General features: G+C 36.1%; 1 protein-coding gene across 1 annotated transcript in view; it reads right to left on the reverse strand.

The window, feature by feature from the left end:
- The window catches only part of LOC128545985 (uncharacterized), a 23,996-nt gene continuing 2,915 nt past the window's right edge, over positions 1 to 21,081 (reverse strand). The window contains exons 2-3 of the mRNA XM_045300310.2: positions 15,833 to 15,902; positions 1 to 3,028 (exon numbers count right to left, since the gene is read on the reverse strand). Coding sequence (XP_045156245.2) covers positions 333 to 3,028; positions 15,833 to 15,902 — 2,766 coding nt within the window. The 3' untranslated portion in view covers positions 1 to 332. The remainder of the gene's footprint in view (positions 3,029 to 15,832; positions 15,903 to 21,081) is intronic.

The following is a 21,081-nucleotide window of genomic DNA, read 5'->3' on the forward strand; positions in this document are numbered from 1 at the left end:
AAAAATATAACTGAATATTAACCTTCATATGTCACATTAAACAACGCATCATGTTTGGTATAAAATAACTTTGATATTTTTACTGTGAAATATTTATATCTCATTATGATATTTCAATTATCACATGAAAACACGTAATTAAATAGTTTAGCAAATTGAACATAAAATCTTTATTACCTGACATGATTATTTTACTCTTCTAAAACAAACATTTCATTGGAAACTGGTTACATGTATATCTACAACTTTGATAATCTGTCCTTATTTCAACCATCAGTACAACATAAGGAAATCAGCAGTATAACAACAGTAATAATTTATACAGATGGATATTACTTCCTTGTTGAAAAAGAAATTGAATCATTTTCTTCTCGTTCCACAATGAACAACTTCTCCTGTTCTCTAACATACTTACATGCAGCTGCTTCCTCTTCTCCTTCTCCTCTACCAGGCTTATATTCCTCTCCATCTCGTGTTATAGACCTCAAGCTTGCTCTCACCTTAACAGGTATCGGTATGATAGGAAGACTATCAACAAACCGCCGCCATGTTGTCAAGCTCATTGTGACTCTACAAAGCTCAATGAACTTCATATTCTTCATCTCAGAGGGACGTTTCATTATATTGTCAGTAAATGTAAACTTACTTAAAGTAAGTTTACGGAGCTGGTTCAATAATGGTAACAATGTGATCAATATGTCTGTTACAGTATGCCATGAAAGAATATTGTCAAAATCAAAATGATACCCACACGTCAAGTCAAGTTCTGTTAAATTGTAAGCTGTACTAAGATTATCAAATACTTTCACACACTTTGTGCTCTCCAATGAACATTTAAATATTTCTAGATTTGATGTGTTTACACAAATCACAGTGAAATGTGTACCGTACTTCAGGCACTGTAGTTTATGATGCTTGGATAAATCTACTTCATGCTGGCCAAATCCAATGAACCCACAGTCTGCATCATCAATCACTATCTGTTCAAGTTGACTGCTACCTGATAGGAAAGTGCATAGTGAGATAAAGTCTTTAAGTGACACAGACACAGGGTAATATTTTATCTGTAATGTGACAAGACGACTCATCTCAGGCAGACGACGGACAATTGTTCTAAATATACGTTTCCCTTCAGCTTCTTTTAAAAGGCCTACACAGAGTGTTTTCAATGTTGAAGTATTACCTTCAATTACATCACAGATAGACTTAGTATCTTTACCATTAATCTTCGCGTGGAAATCACCGATATTAATTGCTTTAAGTCGCTGATATTTCGTAAAGTATTTCAATACTCTCATTATATTCATGAAGTCAAATGCACCTGTATAAAAGTTACACGAAATGACACTGTCAGGGGAAATAACATTTGTACATAAAAGATGATAATCTGTCTGAATGTAGTGTCTATTACCGACAATAATGTCACCTAAATAAAAGTTAGACTGTATACGAGTTTGACATGCTTGTACTTCTTCTATACAGTTAATAATACATTTCTGGATATTTGTTATAAGATGAATATGTCCAAAGTCAACATATATTTCTCTTCTGTACTCTTGAACGCGTTTGTCTACCGTAACGATATCGTATATATACTTTGAAATGAATGTAGCAATTCTAGGCTCTAGACCGCATAGCATAATGAATACATTTGCTTGTTCTAATACTTCATCCAAAGTCGTGCACTTACTGAAAATGTCTTTAATACGTTGTGCACAATGATCAGATAAATCTGCGTTTCCTGAATCTGCCGACGGCGCGGTATGTTTTTCACAACGGATAGCAATATATACAGCAGCCAAATATTCTTGAAGTGACTTGTGAACAAATGCAATGGCCGACCTTCTACTTTTACTTGCAGAGAAACTTATACATTTATCTTCAGACAAGATTCCCAATTTCAGACAACAGGATTTTACTTCTTTTGATATTTTCAGTCGTTCAAATGTAGAACTATCAAATGACAAAGACGTTTCTTTCGTGTTATTGAACAGTGTTTCATACGCAAGCTGCGATACGTCTTGAATGATATAACTATATGATTTACAGACTTCAGTATCTCTCAAATACCGAGGAAGTTCTACATTTTTCAGGTCTTCTGATTTCTTCATCATTTCTGTGAAAAGGGGATCGTCGGGGTATTTCTTCTCATGCCAGTCAAAGAACAGGTCAAGCATTTCAGAGTATAAGGCACATCTGGAGGTTTCACTACGAAGTTTGTCATCAAACCACAAGCATATCAACTGTTGCAGCATAATCGCTGTATGTTTTAAATTTTCCACAGACTGGTTTTCAAGCGCCATTTCACAATCACTAGAAACTTTGTCTTTCTCAAACGTTTTGTTTAATATCGGAACCGTCTTTCCAATCATATTCTTTAAAGATGCTTTATCATCAAACCCTTTAATGATAATCTTTTGCCGTATCTCATTATCGCTTATTCCTAATGTTGCAATTTTCCAGGGTCGTGACGTAATTAGGACGGTATATTGCTTCAATGCATCGCGTTCAGGAGGACGCTTTGATGGTGTAGAAGCCCATTCATCAAGACCATCAAGAATGAAGAGACAAGTTCGAGACTCGATTTCAAGAAGCTTCGTAAGAGCAGGGTGCTCGTACTTTTCCTCCAACATTTCTTTAATCCTCGTTTTCTCTGTATAATGACGGAGAGGAAGGTGAAACAAAAAATTAAATTTCTTCATTTCCCTGACACCACTAAACTCATCTTCAATACTTTGTTCTTCTTCAGAATGTGCCAAACACCAGTAATTAATCAAACTTTTACAGAAACTACTTTTACCGGAGCCCGCTTCACCAAGAACGTAAATTGATTTTATTGTTTTGTTGTCTTTTGTAAAAATATCAGACATTGATAGAACATCAGCCTCGTTACCCTTTGATTCAATCACCATTCGTGGTCTAACATACACGTCTTTAAAGTCACATAGATTACCCTCTTGTTGTTGTGGAAGTGCAGACATGCGTAGTATATCTTCTCTGTAAAACTCTATCAAACTTTTCTGTAACTCTGTAACGGTAAAAAAAACCTAAAGAATAAACAAGCACGCCGGCTTAGCTCAATAGGAAGAGCGCATACCTATGGATCTTGGGGTCTTGAGTACGAGCCCTGGGTGTGACGCATGTTCTACGTGAGGATTGGATAAAAGACATTAAATCTGAAATCATTCGTCCTCCACATCTGATAGGTTTACTTAGACGGATTTTCAAACATATTGTTATGAACAGTTTTAAAGTCATTTATCCAACATATGTTAGACCATTAATGGAATATGCTGTACAATCATGGAATCCCTACTTTGTGAAAGATATTGAATGTCTTGAGAGAGTACAGAAATATGCAACAAGGTTAGTGCCCGAGTTTGCGGATTTAAATTATGAAGAACGTTTAGATCTTTTGAATATGTACAGTTTGAAAGAAAGGCGTTTAAGAGGTGACTTGGAAGAGCGCATACCTATGGATCTTGGGGTCTTGAGTACGAGCCCTGGGTGTGACGCATGTTCTACGTGAGGATTGGATAAAAGACATTAAATCTGAAATCATTCGTCCTCCACATCTGATTCATGTGGGGAAGTTGGCAGTTACTTGCGGAGAACAGGTTTGTACTGGTACAATATCCAGGAACAGTATCAGTTAAGTTTACTGACCGCAATTACATAACTGAAATACTGTTGATAAAACAAACAAACAGCAGTGAGAAACCAGCGTATAACAGGTTTGTTATGGTGGCATATTTCTGCCATGTATTTGTAATAATAAGGGACTATTAACTACCTTACTGGGTTATGTCCAAGATGATAAAATTGTAAGAAGGTCCATGATCATTTGGAATCCTCTGACTTTATCGCTTTTTTGTCTATAAGATATCTCAGTCTAATGTGTGAGATCTCTTGCATATTTGTTAATTTGAATGTATGGAATGTCAAAATTAAGACACTTCTGTGTTTGTAGAATATGTAGCTGAAAGTATTATTAAATTCATAGTCATGATTATCAATATCTTAGATTCATTTACACACATGACCATCTAGATAAATGCAGTCTTCAAAAAGTATAAAATGTATTCTAGTATGAAAAGAAGCGTGCCATCTCCATTAAAAAGATGGACGCAAGTTTGATATCGTTTTTGATACCTGACAGGCGCCGAGAATGAGTGATACCACATTTGATTCCTAACTTTATAAAAAAAAAGATGTTTCAGAACAAAAAATTGATATAACAGGTACGAAAGACCCGTGGTGACATTTCCTATTCATTATTTCACGCTTTCTGCATCGCGATTTCCACGTCACAAATTCACGATTTCTGCCTGCTGATTTTAAGATTTCCACTTCACGAATTCACGATTAAACTTCACAATTTCACGATTTTCACTTCCCGAATTCACGATTAAACTTCACGATTTCCACTTTGCGAATTCATGATTTCACCATTAAACTTCACTATTTAACACTTTTAATCATTACATGTAGTAGCCGGGTATCCGCAGATACGGTAGAAAATCCGTACATCCGTACCCGGGTACATACTTGTCAGAAACTTGGCTTCTGAAATTCAATGAACAAAAGTGTAAAACAATACAATTTGGTTTTAATAACCCAAGGAAGTCATACTTTTTAAATAATGTTGAAATATCTTCTTCTGAAAAAGAATCTGATCTTGGGATTATGATAACTGAAGACTGTAAACCAAGTGAACAATGTGCAAAAGTTGCCAAGCAAGCATTAAGACGATTAGGTTTACTTAGACGGATTTTCAAACATATTGTTATGAACAGTTTTAAGGTCATTTATCCAACATATGTTAGACCATTAATGGAATATGCTGTACAATCATGGAATCCCTACTTTGTGAAAGATATTGAATGTCTTGAGAGAGTACAGAAATATGCAACAAGGTTAGTGCCCGAGTTTGCGGATATAAATTATGAAGAACGTTTAGATCTTTTGAATATGTACAGTTTGAAAGAAAGGCGTTTAAGGTGGAATGCGCCCCAAATTTTTTTTCCGAATTTCGTCCTGAAATTTATACTGTAAAAAATTCAGGATATATGCAATTGAATACCGATTTTATTTTGATGCCATTTTGTTTGAGGTTTTTCCTATTGTGTCACAAACATGGCCCCTGACGTCGCTTTTCGTGCAACGCCCTGCTCCGAGTGCTCACGGCATTTTTCCTTTCCTGCGCTCTGAATGTCAAATAAATGAAAAATACAAAATAGTTGTCACTTTGCATGCAGAAAATGCCACTCGATGGTATAAAATTTAGCGAAAAAAGATTGACGCTTAAGACGTCAGAGGCGAAATTGTCACGTCAAAACGGAAAAACTCGCATCGAGTTTTGCTGCAAATTTTGCCTTAAAATCCAATTTGTGAAAAATTGGCTCGATAAAAATACGTATTACTTTGGTATGTTGTTTAACGGTATTTGTACTTTTAGCCAACACAAAGATAATTAGGGGTCACCGACTTACATTTTTCAATATTTGACAATGTTTTACCCCTACCCCTACATGGTTTGAGGCTATGCGACGTTAGCGTTTAAAACTATGTTTTCAGCTTTCACAAGTCACGTTCGTTAATCTTAGAGACAGTATTTTTAGTTAAGACTGTGACTCAGTCCAGACTTGAAGCACCGGCATAAACTACAGACTCCGGTATATACCGGGTTAACTAAATTTGAACGAAAAATATCTTAAATGTATATATTTTGTAACCATGGTGATACTAACCCTAACTTTTAGTCAGTATTTTATGCTTATTACACTAAATGCGTGCGGACATGCAAAATTATGCATATTTTTGCCGTGAGCTACAATTAATGATACCATTAATGGTGAAAGGAAAACACTTGACACAATATATGTTTTGTACTACCCACTATTTATTTCCTATTGATGTTTTCAAAATGCAGATTCAAAGCTCGAATAATAGTTGTCATTTCGGTTACTCTCGCTTTACCGTTAACCTTTTCTCCTAAAACATACCGCATAAAACATAAAACAGTCCCTTGCAAATGCTAGCTGTAAATGATCATAAGAAAGTCCGGTGACAGCTATTTTCCTTGCTAAATACTTGGAAATTATTTTGTTCTCCACGCAGAGTTTACGCTCAATTTGGTTGCGATTTCTTTTAACAACACTTACATTTTTTAAATATTTCAAAGCATGATCAAATTTTATGAAAGAAGATGATGCTCTTTGTTCGAGATTTTTGTGATAAAACAAATGCATAAGTGCTTGCGTATCTTCACATGAGTCATGTGCGTTGTATTTACAACCGAACTCCCTCTGATATATATTTACTAGCGATGCTGAAACTCCCTTTTCTGATATAGATCTAAACAGTGGTAAAGTGTCAACAAATCCATAAATCTGTTCAGATAGCTCGTCCAGACATCCGGCTTTAATACAACTTTTTACCAAGATTCTCATGTCGAATTGTTTTCCATTATGGGCAACTAAAATGTTATGTTTTTCATCCAACAACCGAATCCATTCAATAAAACTTTTCAAATCATCACAAATGGTGCGCCCGGGGAGCGGTTTTCCTTCTTTGTATAAAATCTTTTTATCGTTTATTACAGAAATCGTAATTCCGGTAACTGCCGACGTTTGTTTAGTGATGTACCCGTCGGGAACGACATACTGGTTGAATTTTGTGCCGTTCCTGGACATCGCAAAAAGTTGCACAATTTCAGCTTCGTTCCCTAGTGACGTAGTTTCAATGTCGTAAAATATGAAATTTCCGCCAATGGTTCCTGCATTTTCGTTTGCTTGGCAAAAGTCTGTAGCATCCGGTTCTTATTTACATATATCAGTTTTCTTCATTAAGAGGGAAGTAACTCCAGAAGGTAGTTTCTACATTGAGATTTTTTATTCCCCTGGCTCCGAACATAGGTATGTATGGTTCAGCCATCAGATAAAATTGTGCTATTTTAGAGGCGTAAAATTTTCTTACAAAATGTTTCCAGTATTTATATAAAAATAACCATGCAGCCAGGGAGCCAGGCTAGGGATAAACAGGAGACAGGGAAGTTCCCGCACGTACGCGCTATAACTCGCTTAACCAGTGCGCGTGATTATAGCACGTGGTCGAAAACCATACAGCTGATATATTGATTTCGGTGATGCTTTAAGTTAAAATATTGTTTGCTTTTTTTTTTAAATGAAAGACAGTTTTAACACATTTTTTAAGCTTAAGCATTTGCATAGCATCTGGTATATTAGGAATAAGGTCAGTAATTCGGTCAAAAATGTGCTTCCTCGATGTAATCGAAAGAAGTCCATAATAAATAAATCCTAGTTTTCCCAATGTTTGCGCAAAGTCGTGTAGAATGAGTGCTTTAATCACACTTTTCAGTGCTAGAATACATTCTGCATGAAATGAGACGGTGTAGGCAAATCGTACACTAGCTCCTAGACTATGATGTACCTTTTTACACTTTTTATGATTGAATGAATTGGACAGAGCCAGTCTATATCACATGTCTAATATCATAGTCTGAAATTTCAACAACATTGTGAAAATATCTAACATAGACTGGCTCTTGTCTCTATGAAATGGAATTAGAAAAATAAAAAGGAGAAAATGTAGGAAGTATGTTAACTGTCAGTCTAGGGGGCAAGTGTATGCAATTCGTAGACATTCGTCTCATATAACAGAGATAATAATGATTTATTACCATATTCTTCTAACATAGCCATTGCCTCATCAAAAGTTATTTGATCAGTGTCGGTGTCATCTGCTGCACAGATCTCTTTGTCGTCTGCTGCAACCTGATCAGTATTTGGTTCATGCAGGAACGTGTCTCTTATGTTATCGCCATCACATCGTTCTGTGACAGTCGCTGGTAACATACAAGCTTGTGATGCCGCCTTTTCCTCTTCGCACGCATGGGCACATGAATCTCGTGTATTTTCCTCCATAACTTTTCCAACTTTCCGTTCATGTTTTTTCAATGTTTTATGGTGTATGGTGGTATCCCTAATGTCACAAGGAAGCCATTCATGTGTGTTTCTCCTATACCTGCGTGGATCATGCCTGTTCAAATTAATTACAATAATGGTGAATTAACGTACTCTTTGTGTACCTACGGAAAGATCGGGAACTGTTAATTTCAATAAATACTCTTTTTAATTTTCTTAATTTCATTTGTTTTACATAATCAAATTTGCTCCAAAAATCACGAATTTAACTCAAACTTCCTACACAAAAATCTAAAACATTTTGGGAAGCGCAGTGGTGTAGAGATAGAGCTTCTGACTCCTAAATCGAAGGTTGCGGATTTATATCCTGTCAGCGGAATTTGACCGTAATTTCCACATTTCCTTCTCTCGGTGCGAATCCTGGTCAGTGTGTCATTATTGGTTATTCAGGGTTTACTTCATGGTAAGTCAGGGTTTCCTTTATAGCCATACGATTCAAAGTAGTACAACTATCAGAGCCTTCGGGTGAGACAGGAAGTACAATTACAAAGATGTACAAATGATAGGTAAATAAACTATTAATGAAGTCATAAATATTAGAAAAGATGTTATAAAACTCTCACCGATTGCAGCTTTCAGATTAACTGAGTACGGAGATTTTGTCAAAGTCTTATCAGTTTCTCCGGAAGCCCTCGATGTAGAAATTGTAGTTTCCTGTCGACATTTTGAACACTTAAATTTCACTAATGAACAAAGTCCATAAATGTTTTCTGCGATCCTTGAATAAGAAATGTCGTTTACATGATTTACACCCTTTATCAAATATCTCGCCAAAATGTTTCATATCTACAATTCTTCTTTCCGGAACATGTCCGTAATCACATGAATGTTTCAGTTTATTACTTGTTTTTAAAAAATCTGACTTTTTCTTCAACACTTTCTTAACAAATCTCCCCTTATGTCTCTCAATACTTCCATGTGGATCCATTTTATCAATCCGTTAAATGTTTACGTGTGAAGGAAATTTGACATCAAATGACGTAAGATGGAGAAAATGACGACATATGCAGTTTCGCGGATTTTTTTAGATTAATTTGTCAGATAAAACAAGATTTAGCGTGTCATTTCTTAATGGGGGTAGGGGTAAAACATTGTCAAATATTGAAAAATGTAAGTCGGTGACCCCTAATTATCTTTGTGTCGGCTAAAAGTACTAATACCGTTAAACAACATACCAAAGTTATACGTTTTTTTATCGAGCCAATTTTTCACAAATTGGATTTTAAGGCAAAATTTGCAGCAAAACTCGATGCGAGTTTTTCCGTTTTGACGTGACCATTTCGCCTCTGACGTCTTAAGCGTCAATCTTTTTTCGCTAAATTTTATACCATCGAGTGGCATTTTCTGCATGCAAAGTGGCAACTATTTTGTATTTTTCATTTATGTGACATTCAGAGCGCAGGAAAGGAAAAATGCCGTGAGCACTCGCAGCTGGGCGTTGCACGAAAAGCGACGTCAGGGGCCATGTTTGTGACAAAATAGGAAAAACCTCAAACAAAATGGCATCAAAATAAAATCGGTATTCAATCGCATATATCCTGAATTTTTTACAATATAAATTTCAGGACGAAATTCGGAAAAAAAATTTGGGGCGCATTCCACCTTAAGAGGTGACTTGACTGAAACCTATAAGTTTTTGACTGGTAAATACAATTCTTATCCTGACAAGTTTTTTCAAGTTATCAGATATTTCATCTAACAGAGGACATTCACTCAAGCTCTATAAACCAACTCTTAAGAAAGGACTCCTTCTTCAGAAAAAAATTTTCTCCATCAGAACAGTAAATGCATGGAATGGATTGCCCGAAAGGGTTGTAAGTGCTCAGACAGTTGAAACATTCAAAAAAAGATTAGACCGCCACTGGAATGTAACTAAGAGACATGGGACACATGAGGCTTTGCCTAAACCTTAAACTCCAATCAAAACTGTAAATGTAAATGTAAATACTTATTACCTGCTTCTCGATGTATACATTTGTTCTTATAGTATATTAAATAATCATTAAATGGATAACAAACATGAAAATATGTTCGTTTATATGGCTGATCTATTTACATGGGCGAGGTCTGCATCCTGCTGCCTCCTATACAGAATAATTTTATGCCATCTAAGTTGACATTTTTATGGTGTTTATTTGGAAGAAATATAAACTACTCCCAAACATGGCTGTCTGCTACATGTACAAATATCCTCATAAATAAGGATGACAATCAATGATTATAAGGCACATATGTCGTATTTTCAATATTAGCCCTGGTACCCGGGTACCCGTGAGTAATTGTTCAATGGGTACCCGGGTACAAAATCTGTACTCGTTTCGGCCCTAATTACATGGAGTTGACCTAGAAAACTTTAACAATAGGGCCTTGTTTGTAGATACTAAAAGACTTGATTTTTCAAAAGTGTCGATATGTAATTTGTTATAAAATCAAAGATTAGATAGTGGTGAAGAAGTGGAGTTCTTATTTTGTGCAGCTGAAGTTTAGTTTTTTTAGTGCATGACACATTCATAAAGTACATTGATACCTTGGTGATCCAAGCTACACTGAAAAGTATCCCAGGAATATCTTGCACGGGCGTGATTAGAACCCGCATCACCAGATTACTAGTTCTAGGCATTCCCACTGCACCAGCGTGCCATGCTGGAGAGTTTAATAACAAAACAAACTAGAGCTATCACTAAAGGTGATGAATGTACCCCCGAATGCACTGACACAGTACATTGCAATTTGACGCACACAAAATTGCATAATTATGTGGACTGTATGTATATAGTAACAAAAACAAATTCCAATAATTATGCAGAATATTTACCTAAAAGAACGTAACATGCACCATGCACAACTAGGGTTGGTACTGATCACTTGTTTGAAGTTTCATTTAATTGTGTGCAGGGGTTCGGAAGATTAGGCGCGCACAAGTTTACAAATGCAGACTGTATGTACATAATATGTTAACAAGATACAAAGTCCCATAACTCTGCAATTTTTGTTGTTGAAAGAACATAACATGCCCCATGCACAACTACTGTTATTACTGATCACTTGTGTGAAGTTTCACTAAACTGTGTCAAGGGGATGAGGAGAGATGGTGCGCACAAGATTGTGTCTATGTATATATAGTAAAGTAACAAAAAACAAAGTCCCGTAACTCTGCAATTTTTTTTTCTGAAAGAACCTAACATGCCCCATGCACAACTACTGTTGTTACTGATCACTTGTGTAAAGTTTCATTAAATTGTGTCAAGGCGATGAGGAGAGATGGTGCGCACAAGATTGTGTCTATGTATATACTATAGTTACAAAAAACAAAGTCCCGTAACTCTGCAACTTTTTTCTGAAAGAACCTAACATGCCCCATGCACAACTACTGTTGTTACTGATCACTTGTGTGAAGTTTCATTGAATTGTGTCAAGGGGATGAGGAGAGATGGTGCGCGCAAGATTGTGTCTACGGACAGACAGACAGACAACCTGAAACAAGTATACCCCCCTCGTTACAATTCTTTGTAGCTGCCAGGATAATTTTACCTCCAGGACCACTTTAATAATATTCATAACCCAAAAGCTTTCAAAATTCAAAATTCAAAAACAAAACACGGAAGCTCTAGTTTTTAGCCACACTGACTATAATTCTGCTTCCTTCTTTCCCACATCTGAACACGTTCTGCACCCTGCCTTCTCCCTGAAAATGCACCCATTCTCAAATTTGAAATCGTGAATTCGTGAAGTGGAAATCGCAAAATCAAGAAATTGTGAAGTTTAATCGTGAATTCGTGATTGGAATTCTTGACGATCAGGAGGCAGAAATCGTGAATTCATGAAGTGGAAATCGTGAAATCAGGAAGCTGAAAGCGTAAAATAATAAGGGTGAAATGTCACTATGGGTCTTTCGTAAACAGGCCAGTGTCACACTTAAGTCACAAATGTTGTACCTGTTATTAGGCGCACAGACCCTTTGCACTCCTGAATTATTTTTTTGACGAGTAACTTACCTCCGGTGGTGGCATAAAACTGCCACAACTTAACTATTAGTTTTCATGAAAACTAAAATATACACGTATCTTGAAAAGAGATGTTTTTTCATGAATGCAAGATAAATATCTTGACATGAAAATTTGCTAGTTAATGCTTTAAACTGTCACAACATACCAGATAAAATTTCATGATAGCAGCTAACATTTCATGAATGTAAACTTTTATGGAGATAAATTTAGCATGAGCAGATATATATTCGTAAGGGAAGAGAGCGGTCCAGTGGTAACACTGTCTGACTACGAAAAACGTGTTCGCGAGTTCGAGCCCCAGCTCTAACTAAATTTACTGTTATATTTTAGGTGAAAACACGTGCCCAGTGGAGGAATCAAACTACACCTCCTGCTTACAAGTCGGGTGCTCTACCAACTGAGCTTATCGGGCTCCTGATTACCCAGAAGCCTCGAATCACTTTACTTCTCATTACTTTAACTGTGAAGGCTTAACCTTAAGCTTCCAACAGAGTATAGCCCTGCAAACCGCATGCTCTTTCATAACCCTACCACTCCCTTACAGTGAAATCGCAGAGCAAGGCATCAACTGTTCAGCTTCTAACATGCCAATGTAGCCCGCATTTTCCAATTTAACTCGTCACTAAAAGTTGAGTTTTCGGAGAAAACATCTGCCAAGTGCAGCTCTCGAACTCACGACCCTTGCTTGCTAGTTAGGTGCTCCACCAACTGAGCTAATCGAGTAAATATAATTTTGTTTTTATGACTAGATGCCCACGGGCAACATGTCGATCCCGCCAGCTGTCAAAAGGACTGACAGTTATGATACTATTTAAAGAGTGCTTTCGAGTGGAATCCTATGATTTGTCAGATGTCAACACCGATGCCGACGGGAGTATAATAGCCCAAACTCCAACACAGTGTTACTTCCCCTTATCGGTACAGTATGATTCTTTGACAATATTCCTGCGCGGAGGTTGATAATAGCTCTCCTTAAAATTCAAACAGTTAAGCTATAAATGGCATTTCTGAAATTGTCCAACCACATTTGACCTTAAACTCCAAGTGTGACCTTAACCTTTAAGATATTTACACGGGTTTGCGCGCGACACGCCGTCTCATGATCATGATCAATTACCCTAAGTTACTTTAAAATTCCACAATCAATGACAAACTTATACCCTATTTTTGACTTTTGACCTCTAAACGTGACCTTGACATTTGAGACATTAACACTGTTGTTGCACGCCACACACAGTCTCATGGTGGTAGCCTAAACAATTGTGCCAGATTATTTTAGAATCCCACAATCAATGACAAAGTTATTGTCCGTACAATGTCAATTATAGCCATATTTGAGCTTTAAACTCGAAGTGTGACCTTGACCTTTAAGTTATTGACGCCGGTGTTGCATGCGACACACCATCTCAAACAATTGTGCCAGGTCATTTTTGTAACCCCCACATTCAATGACGAAGTTATTGTCCGGACAAGGTCAATTATAGCCATATAATATATAAAATTATATATATTACAATCGTGACTTATTATTTAATATTAAACCGCGATGCACGATAGTACGATGACGAAAGCAACAATTGCGCGATGGCACGATGATGAAACAACATACGATGGTGAAAACGCAAGGGCACGATGATGAAATCGCAATTGTACGATGGTGAAATGTCAGTGTAATATCGCGTTTTCATCATCGTGCCATCGCGTTTTCACCATCGTATCATCGTACCTTCGCGTTTTTATCATCGTACCATCGCTTTTTCACATCGTGTTATCACCATCGTACCACCGCATTTTCACCATCGTACCATCGCTTTTCTGTGGTCATGCGCAGTGGTACAGTATATGTGTCAGTAAAGTACAGGCTTGATGCAATCTCATTTTCACATTGCACTATTCCTTCTACATACCATGTGACTATTAAACCAAGCTTTTTATTTACTTTCATGCATATTGAAAATACAAAGGACGTGGCCTTGAAGATTTCACAGTTTAAATGAACTGAGCACTGAACATTTTGTTTTGCAAAATAGCAGAATCTAAATGGTAAAATTCTTCTCACAAATTAAATTGAGAAACATTCATCTATTGTTGACAAAAACACAAGTGTACGGGACTACGCATTTCTAACCGATGGGGATGGTACGACGGTGAAAACGCGATGGTATGATGGTAAAAACACGATAGTACGATGATGATAACGCGGTGGCACGATGATGAAAACGCGATGGCACGATAGTACGATGATGAAAACGCGATGGCATGATGGTTTGATGTTGAAAACGCGATGATACGTTCATAAAAACGCTATATCACATCGACATTTCACCATCGTACCATCGCGTTTTCATCATCGTTCTATCGAGTTTTCATCATAGTACCAATGCGCTATCGCGTTTCCGTTATCGTGCCATCATGTATCGCGGTTTAGTATTAAATAAAATGTCACGATTGTCCAAATGGAACACCGTAGATACGCCAGATGGCACAATGGTAAACGCGTAATGTCACGATGGTGAGAACGTGATGACGCGATGGTACGATGATGAAAACGTGATGACACGATGGTGAAAACCTGATTGTACGATGACGAAAACGTGATGGCGCTATGGTACGATTATGAAAACGCGATGGCAGGATAGTGAAAACGCGATGGTACAATAATGAACAAGATGGTCATGATGACCCTGGATCGCTCACCCGAGTAATAATTATGAGTCATGTTTTTTTTTCAACAATTTTATAGCCGTTTTTCGGCTATGTTCCCAATGCCAAAAGTATATTTTTTCCTAAAATGAGTGCAAAATTCCCAATCTATATCCTGAAACAAATCATCAAAATTGCACAAACGATACAAACGTTAAAGATGTTGTACAATGTGAAACAAGTGTATGAGAAAGTGCTTAAACACATCCTTAATATATCCTATGGGACTACATATTTCCCAATTTGGAACATTTACGCGTCAAAATTCCCAATTTTTGGGGTAAGACTATGTTCTCAAAATAGCAAGAAAAAAAACTGTGAGCTACAGGGGTCATAATTTGAACAAAGTTTGTAGAAATCTACTAGACAATGTTACATATCAAATAGCTAAGGTCTAGGCCTTCTGGTTTATTTTAAGAATTTTTTTGAAGATTTTCCTATATAAAATCAAGTGAACCCTGGGATGGGGGTCAATTTTGACTCCGGGGGTCATGATTTGAACAAAGTTTGTAGAGGTCCACTAGGCAATGCTAAATATCAAATATCTAAGCTCTAGGCCTTCTGGTTTATTTTTAGTAAATTTTGAAGATTTTTCTATGTACAATCAAGTAACGTCATGGGACGGGGGTCAATTTGACTCCGGTGGTCATGATTTGAACAAATTTTGTAAAAGTCTACTAGGCAATGCTACATGTCAAATATCTAAGATCTAGACCTTTTGGTTTATTTTTAGAAATTTTTTGAAGATTTTCCTCTATAAAATCAAGTGACCCGTGGGGCGGGGTCAATTTTGACCCCAGTGGTCATGATTTGAACACATTTTGTAGAGGTTCACTAGGCAATGCTACATATCAAATATCTAAACTCTAGGTCTTCTGGTTTATTATTTTTTTTTTGAAGATTTTCCTATAGATATCTATGTAAAATCAAGTGACCCCTGGAGCGGCGTCCATTTTGACCCCGGCGTCATGATTTGAACAACAAGTAGAGGTCCACTAGACGATGCTTCATGTCAAATAACTAAGCTCTAGAGCTTCTGGTTTCTGAGAAGATTTTTTTTTTTTTTTAGATTTTCCATATATCTAATTATTACCAGTATCATTTGATTAATATTACCTAATTTGGACTTTTCATATTCTGATTGTTCCTTTTGAGCAGAATCATCTGTCTTGAGTCGTTTTATCTCCTTAAAAGAAAAAGTAATTGTTGCACCAGTTTTATACACATACACGTATGAAAATATTGTTAATTTGCAGATTTCAATACACTGTAGACTGATATTCGGTACATCCTCATATCTATGGAAGGGGATCGCCGCCAAAATTATTGATCAACATTAATGCTGCATGTGGTGAATTTTCATCCAAAATGTTCGACATGCATACTATAAAATGCAAACATACAAACATTACAAATGTCTGTCTATCAAAATCCTAAAATGCATTCTGTAATTCTTTAGGTTAGTACTGCAATGCGTATTGTATATAAATGCAAATGTCACAGACGTCTCCTGTATAATAGTTTTGAAATTCAAGACCGATGTTCATTATTGACATTAATGTAATCCATAAAAGTTATTAGGCCTCTTAATATACAAAGTTTTAAATCAGGATAAGAGTTATACAGATCTAATTCAAAAAGTTAAAACCCTGATTGATAACATGTTGCAATGGTGAACATTCCAAGCTGAAAATGTTGCTTAAATTATGCTAATGCAAAAAAAAAAAAAAAATGCAATGCTCTAACTAGATACATATGTATCTAGATTTAGAAGTCTCTCTTTGGATGATTTGTTTAAAATAATATTTTTTTTAGACTTGATGCAAAAAACATGAGAATTTTCCGCTCATTCATTTCAGTGTTTGTAAAAACTGACATGTAAACATGTTGCGAGTTGTCGTTTCACAATTCAACATTATACTGAAAACAAGCTGGCGAACATTAAGCTAGCGAACGTTAACAGCGAAAATTTATTTCTCCAGCCAACATTAATAATTTCAGCGAACATTAATAACTTCCCTTTATTTCTTTGAGAAAACAATTGCAAGACATGTTGACATGCGTTTTAGGTGTTTTAATTCTGTATTCCAATACGCATGTCTACTGTATCATGTTCATAAAAAGTATTACTAAATTCTGTAATCTTTATGAGAAATAGTTGTTTTAATGTAGAATAATTGACAGCACTAAACTGCAGCCGTGCAGCAGCTTATACCGTCCGCAAAGATACTTTGATAAACACTACTTTCCGACAAAACAATCCTATCATTTATCAAATAAACAAACAAACAAACAAAATGCATTAGAAAGCATTATTTAACATTAAAAATTGTAAAGATATTCATTTTGCTCCAGTGGGTACCATTTTTCTGGTTTTAGCTAAGTTTTATTTTCAAAAAAATCTTTCAGTGTTTATTTTTTTTTTCTTTTCATTTTCGTGTGTGTGCCCGAAGAATGGTCTAAAGTGGTGCATTTTTGCATTAAAAAAAAAGTGTATAGTGATTCTGATGGTAGAATTTTATCATCTACTTGCGAATTTACTCTGATGGAATTCTGCAAACAGTGAAAATATTTTTATTTTTCACTGGTATGCAACTACACTTGTCAGAATGCTAAACAGATCTAATATGAATTATAAATGACAAAAAATTCCTTACAAAATATTCTTCAGTAACGGTATAAATGCATACAAATAATAACAGGATCATAAATATTTATATTCCATCATAAATAAAGGTAAAATCAGGAAACATAATAGAAATAGTTATATTTTTCTACAAAGGTATTCTGACGTCACGATATTATAAATGACGTCGTGATGCGACGCAGACGGTTAATCGGCCGCCATTTTGACGCTGTTTTCTTTCCTGACGACTGTACCAAGGAACTCCCAGCAACTGATTACATTAGGAACTTGCGGAGTTTATCGTTTACAAGCAGTGTGATGCAAGCAGTGTGATAATTAATAATTCATATTTTAGTGCATTTTATTCTAAACATATCACGACAAGCAAATCCGAGACTATTGACTATGCTGAATTTGTTTTAGCGGAAATATACTGCGGGTCTATGTGCTAGTCAAAGAAATGTATAAAGATAAAGTACAATTCGCGATGTTTATTGTTTAAGAGCGATAAGCGGTTTTGTAAAATCGAAACCGGTTTCTACTAGTAATCAAATCGGATCCGATTACCCGAGTAATTGTCCCAGTCCTACTTATGTTTATCTGTCATCACTTTCTGTGTGACGTCACAAAGTTGGTTCCTGGTGCATAGGAATGGTAATTCTGTCACGCATTGGTTCCTGGCCGAAGCGAAATGAATTTTTTTCTGCTACGCTATTCATTTATTTCTTTGCAAAGTATGTCAAAACGAGACATTGTTGCAACCAACGCGTTTGAAACTGATGTGCTGTTTATCTTATAATTATGACGTTGTTGAAATGAACGTCTTGGAAATAACGTACACACACAATTTATCTAGATCTATATCAACTTGTAATTTTGGCATTAGCACAAGTACTGCAATGAATAAATTTTTCCGAAAGAAACTATTTTTTCAGTAGTTGCTAAACACACTTTTATAGGTTGCACGTGTATACATTGATGATTCCTGCATAGGCATGTCTATCATTCAAATTATCAGCGAAAACGTAAAACAGAAGGCCCTGTCATGTTGGCATTTTTTTTAATTTCGGTCAAATAACATGCTTTAAGTTGATTTTCTACACATAAGACCTTTGTGAAACATTATTTCTGTATTACGTATGTTCCATTTCTGTGCACACTGGTATTTAAAACTTCTGCGTTTTGAAATTTTGTAGACTGTAGACAGACATTTGTAAAGTTTGTATATATGCATTTTATAATATGCACCGTCGATATCGACTGAAAATTTACCAAGTGCAACATTAGTGTTGATCAATATCTAAAGCAGTGACCCCCTTCAATACATATCGAGCTACCGGCCTCTCTAAATGGTAATAATTGTATGATATTCGATAATTCATAATTATAGAGCTACAGTATAACATATTTCATCAAGCGCAGACCTGCTTTTGTTCATCCATGAACACCATTTTGAACGGTTGGTTATAAAGCAGGTACCTCCGTATGTTCAGACATTTAAAAGTAATAAAGCATATGTCTCTGTTTAGCCATGAACAGCATTTAAAAGTTACAAGAGGGCCTAGATGGCCCTACGTTGCTCACCTGAGTAACACACCATAACAGCGTAAACATGGTTTACCCAGTGATTTCATGGAGACAAATATTCTGACCAATTTTCATTAAGACTGGATCTAAAAACATGGTCTCTTGAATGTAAACAAGCATTTTCTTTAATTTGACCTAGTGGCCTAGTTTTTTGCCCCATGTGACCCAGATTTGAAATCCTCTGAGACTTCTTGATAACAAACATTTTGACCAAGTTTTATGAAAATAGAATAAACTAGAATGCGTCTGTAGGACACAGGGTGTGCCCCCCACTGGTACATTTGTCACAAATAAGGAGAAATAATTCAATGTTTGCAGTCTTAATGGGGTATAGCCTCAACAAACATTTTATGAAAAGGATTCATTATTCTAGGCCATATACTTCTTGAGCTATGAGCATCACAATAAAAAAATCCACTGTTTTGGCTATTTCAAGGGCCATAACTTTGTAATAAATGCAAAGATTCTCAGGAAGAATGCCAAGTGTGCAAAGACACATCATGATAAAGACCCAAGCAAGGTTTCATAAATTTACATCAAGTACTTTTTGAGCTAGGCACATAATTAGCTGAAAATGTGCATTTTTTTCAGGGGCCATAACTTTAAAAAATAGGTGGTGGAGCCAGCCAAAAAATAAGAGGTTATAAGTTTATATCATGATCAAGACTTATGCATGTTTTCAATCATTTATATCAAAATACTTTTTGAACTAGGTGCATCACAAAGGTGAAAATGTACATTTTTGACTACTTCAGGGGCCATAACTCTGAAAATAGGGGGCGGAGCCAGAAAAAAAATAGGAGGTGCGCAAGTTCATATCATGATAAAGACTCAAGCAAGGTTTCATCAATTTACATCAAATACTTTTTGAGCTAGGCGCGTCACAAGGTGAAAATGTGCATTTTTGACTATTTCAGGGGCCATAACTCAAAAAATAGGGGGCGGAGCCAGATGAAAAATAAGAGGTGCGCAAGTTCATATCATGATAAAGACTCATGCAAGGTATCATCAATTTATATCAAATACTTTTTGAGCTAGGCGCGTCACGAACTTCGGACGGACAAGACCAAATCTATATGCTCCCACCACTCATGGGGTGGGGGGACAAAAATGTGCTCCCTAGAGTGTAAACACCCTTATTCTTTGATTTTACTTGGTGATCTAAATTATGACCCCACATGACCTAGATATAAATTCATATATATTTCATGCAGACAAACATTTTGACTAATTTTCATGCACATCAAATGAACAAGAGTGTTAACAAACTTTTTCTTTGATTTGACCGTATGACCTAGTTTTTGACCCCATACAACCCAGTTTCAAACTTGGCCTAGAAATCATCAAGATAAACATTCTGACTAAGTTTCATGAAGACTGGGTCACAAAAGTGCCATAGCCTCTATGTTGTAAACAAGCTTTCCCTTTGATTTGACTGAATGACCTTGTTTATGAAGCGATATGACCCAGTTTCAACCCAAGCCTAGAGATCATCAAGATAACTAATCTGTGCAAGTTTGTATCTAATCAAAGTATAAATGAAACTTCAACATGGCTGAAAGGGCCAAAATAACTCTAGCACCCATGATGGAATCTAGCTGGATTTCTAAAGGAACCGAGATCTTACTGTGACTAAAGTTCTGTGCAAGTGTAGTTAAAATCAAATATAAAATGTCACTTCAATCGTGTTCACAATGTAAAAAATAACAAATTTGGCTCTTTCAGGGGTCATTCAGGGACTGTTACTCCAGAACCTTTGATTGGATCAGACAGATTCATTATGGAACCAAACATTTATTGTTGTTGAAGATACATTTGTATTTTGCAAGTTTATATCAAATCAATTCTCTAAATGGATGCAAAAGCCAAAAAAGCTAATTTTGGTCCTTCAAGGGGCTATAACTCTAGAACCCATGATGGGATCTGGTCAGTTTTCAAATGAAACCGAGATATTATGCCAATACAAGCTGTGTGCAAGTTTGACTGAATTTGATTGCAAAATGTGGTTTCTATTGTGTTCAAAAGCCAAAAATAGCAAATTTTGGCCCTTTTAGGTGCTATCACTCTGGAACCCATGATGGGATATGGCCAGTTTTCAAAAGGAACTGAGATATTATGCAAATACAATTTGTATGTACGTCTGATTGAAGTT

This window comes from Mercenaria mercenaria, chromosome 8 (assembly GCF_021730395.1).
Source record: "Mercenaria mercenaria strain notata chromosome 8, MADL_Memer_1, whole genome shotgun sequence".
NCBI classification, from domain to species: Eukaryota; Metazoa; Mollusca; class Bivalvia; order Venerida; family Veneridae; genus Mercenaria; species Mercenaria mercenaria.